General features: G+C 52.8%; 1 protein-coding gene across 1 annotated transcript in view; it reads right to left on the reverse strand.

Moving 5' to 3' along the window:
- Positions 1 to 2,041, reverse strand: part of ZAP70 (zeta chain of T cell receptor associated protein kinase 70) — an 11,397-nt gene that overhangs the window by 4,092 nt on the left and 5,264 nt on the right. Inside the window, exons 6-8 of the mRNA XM_069106239.1 lie at positions 1,808 to 1,848; positions 1,434 to 1,479; positions 297 to 498 (exon numbers count right to left, since the gene is read on the reverse strand). Coding sequence (XP_068962340.1) covers positions 297 to 498; positions 1,434 to 1,479; positions 1,808 to 1,848 — 289 coding nt within the window. The remainder of the gene's footprint in view (positions 1 to 296; positions 499 to 1,433; positions 1,480 to 1,807; positions 1,849 to 2,041) is intronic.

Below are 2,041 nucleotides of genomic sequence, written 5' to 3' on the forward strand. Positions count from 1 at the left end.
GAGTCAAGGAAACTGAGGCAGGGTGGTTAAGTGACTTGTCCAGGGTCTCACAGAAGATGAATCTTCCCAACTCCGGGTGCAGCACTCTGGGCACTATGGCTATGGCTTCCCTAGCTGCCACTAAGGAGTGCCAGCACATATAGATTCAAACCCCACTGATGCTGTTTAGTGCCAGTGTGACCTTGAACAAGTCACGTGAGCTCCATGGACCTCGTTTCCCAAGAAGCAGCAGCATGAGGGGAGGCTGATTTATCAGACAGCCATAGCCCCAGCCCCACCCCAGCCCTCGCTCCTCTTACTTCCTCATCTTGTAGACCCCCTTGCGGACGCAGCCAAAGTTGCCTGAGCCCAGCTCCACCTCATCGATCATCAGGTTCTCCCTCTTTAGGAAGAGTTTCTTGTCCTTGAGCTCCTCGGGGTCACTGTAGGGGCTCTCATACACGCTGGTGTCCATGGGCAGCACCCGAGACTTCTCTCCTTGACTCTTGCTCAGACATGCTGCCAACAGAAGGGAGGGGGGCACTACTCGGCACCCAAGGTGCCACATTCCCCCGCCCCCTGGCCCAATGTTGCTGCGCCATGCACGGGCTTGGCATCTGTGTTTGACATGTCACTGGGAAGCCCCTCCAGGGAAGTCTCTCCCCTCCTTGGGTTCCTGCCTCCCAATGACTCCCTTGGAACACTTGAAGACCTCTGCCGGACCAGAAACTTTCCAATCCAGAGAGGATCTCCAAGGGGTTCTTAACCCAGGCTCTGTAAATTTGCTTTGGTGAATGTATTTCAGTAGAATTGGTTTCCTTTTTATTTTATGTATTTAAAAACATAATTCTGAGAGAGCCATGGGCTTCACCAGACAGATGGCCTCAGGGTCCAGATACAGGAGTGGGGAACCTGTGGCCTTCTAGGTCCTCCGGTGTGGCCTTTTGACTGAGTCCACATTTTATAGAATAAATCCTTTTATTAAGGAGATTTGTTGTGTGAAGTTTGGATTCAGTCAAAGGGCTGCACTCGAGGACCTAAAGGGCCACATATAACCTTGAGGCCACAGGTTCCCCAGCCTGGTCCAAAACATAAACAAGCGAAAGAACTCCTGATCTAATTGAATCTGAACTTGAGCGGGAATTCTACATATACACCCCCACCCACAACATCCATCAAAAAGAATCCACCAGCCTCCGCTTGAAGACCTCTAGGAGTGAAGAACTCACTATCATCCATGGTGGTCTATGCCACTTTGGGAAGGATTGTTAGGATACGTTTCCTTCTACGGAGCCTAAACCTGACTCCATCCCCAGCCCATGCCCATCAGAACAAATCTAGCCTCTCTCCCCCAGGGCAGCCCTTCAGCTTTTGGAAGACAGCTCCCCAAAGCTCTCCTCCAGAGAACACACAGACAGTGAGGACCCCTTGTTCTTCTCTGGCCCAAGACTCACCTGGCTCAGGGGTGTATCCATCAGAGTTGAGGGTATCATTCCTTCTCTGGGGACCAGAGTACATGGGGTCAGTCACCCAGGAAGTGTCAAGCAACAAGTAACTTTCTACTGCCTCAGGAGGAAAGGGGTGCATACCCCCATCCTTTCTGGGAAGCTTGAATCAAGCTTTCTATCCCTGTGACTGCCCTTCCCCAGTCCTACCCATCTACCCATTCCAGCTCCCTCTGCCTCCTCCTAAAGGACCCAGGCCCTGGACAGCTCAGGAACAGCAGGGAGGACAGGCTGGGACTCTCGCTCCTATTCTCAGGATACCCACCCCTAATACCTCCCACAGGCCAAATCCCTGTCTCCCTAATCCCAGGGACCAGACTTACAGGCAGGGAAGGATGGACAGGAAGCGTGGGAGCAGCCGTCACTGGAAAGAGAGTTGGGTTAGGGCAAAGAGAGTCAATGAGATGTCTTGGAGGAACCAAAGAGCTGTCCTTTCCCCTCTGATCCACTCCCGAGCCCTTTATGGTGCTAGACCCTACACTAGTCCCCACATCCAAGCCCAGCACTGAGCCCCCATCCCAATCCTAGCTCAAACCCCAGCCCTGAACCCCATCATG

Source organism: Petaurus breviceps, unplaced genomic scaffold, assembly GCF_028583685.1.
Source record: "Petaurus breviceps papuanus isolate PSGF00001 unplaced genomic scaffold, PetGlider_PUasm1.0 103, whole genome shotgun sequence".
NCBI lineage: Eukaryota > Metazoa > Chordata > Mammalia > Diprotodontia > Petauridae > Petaurus > Petaurus breviceps.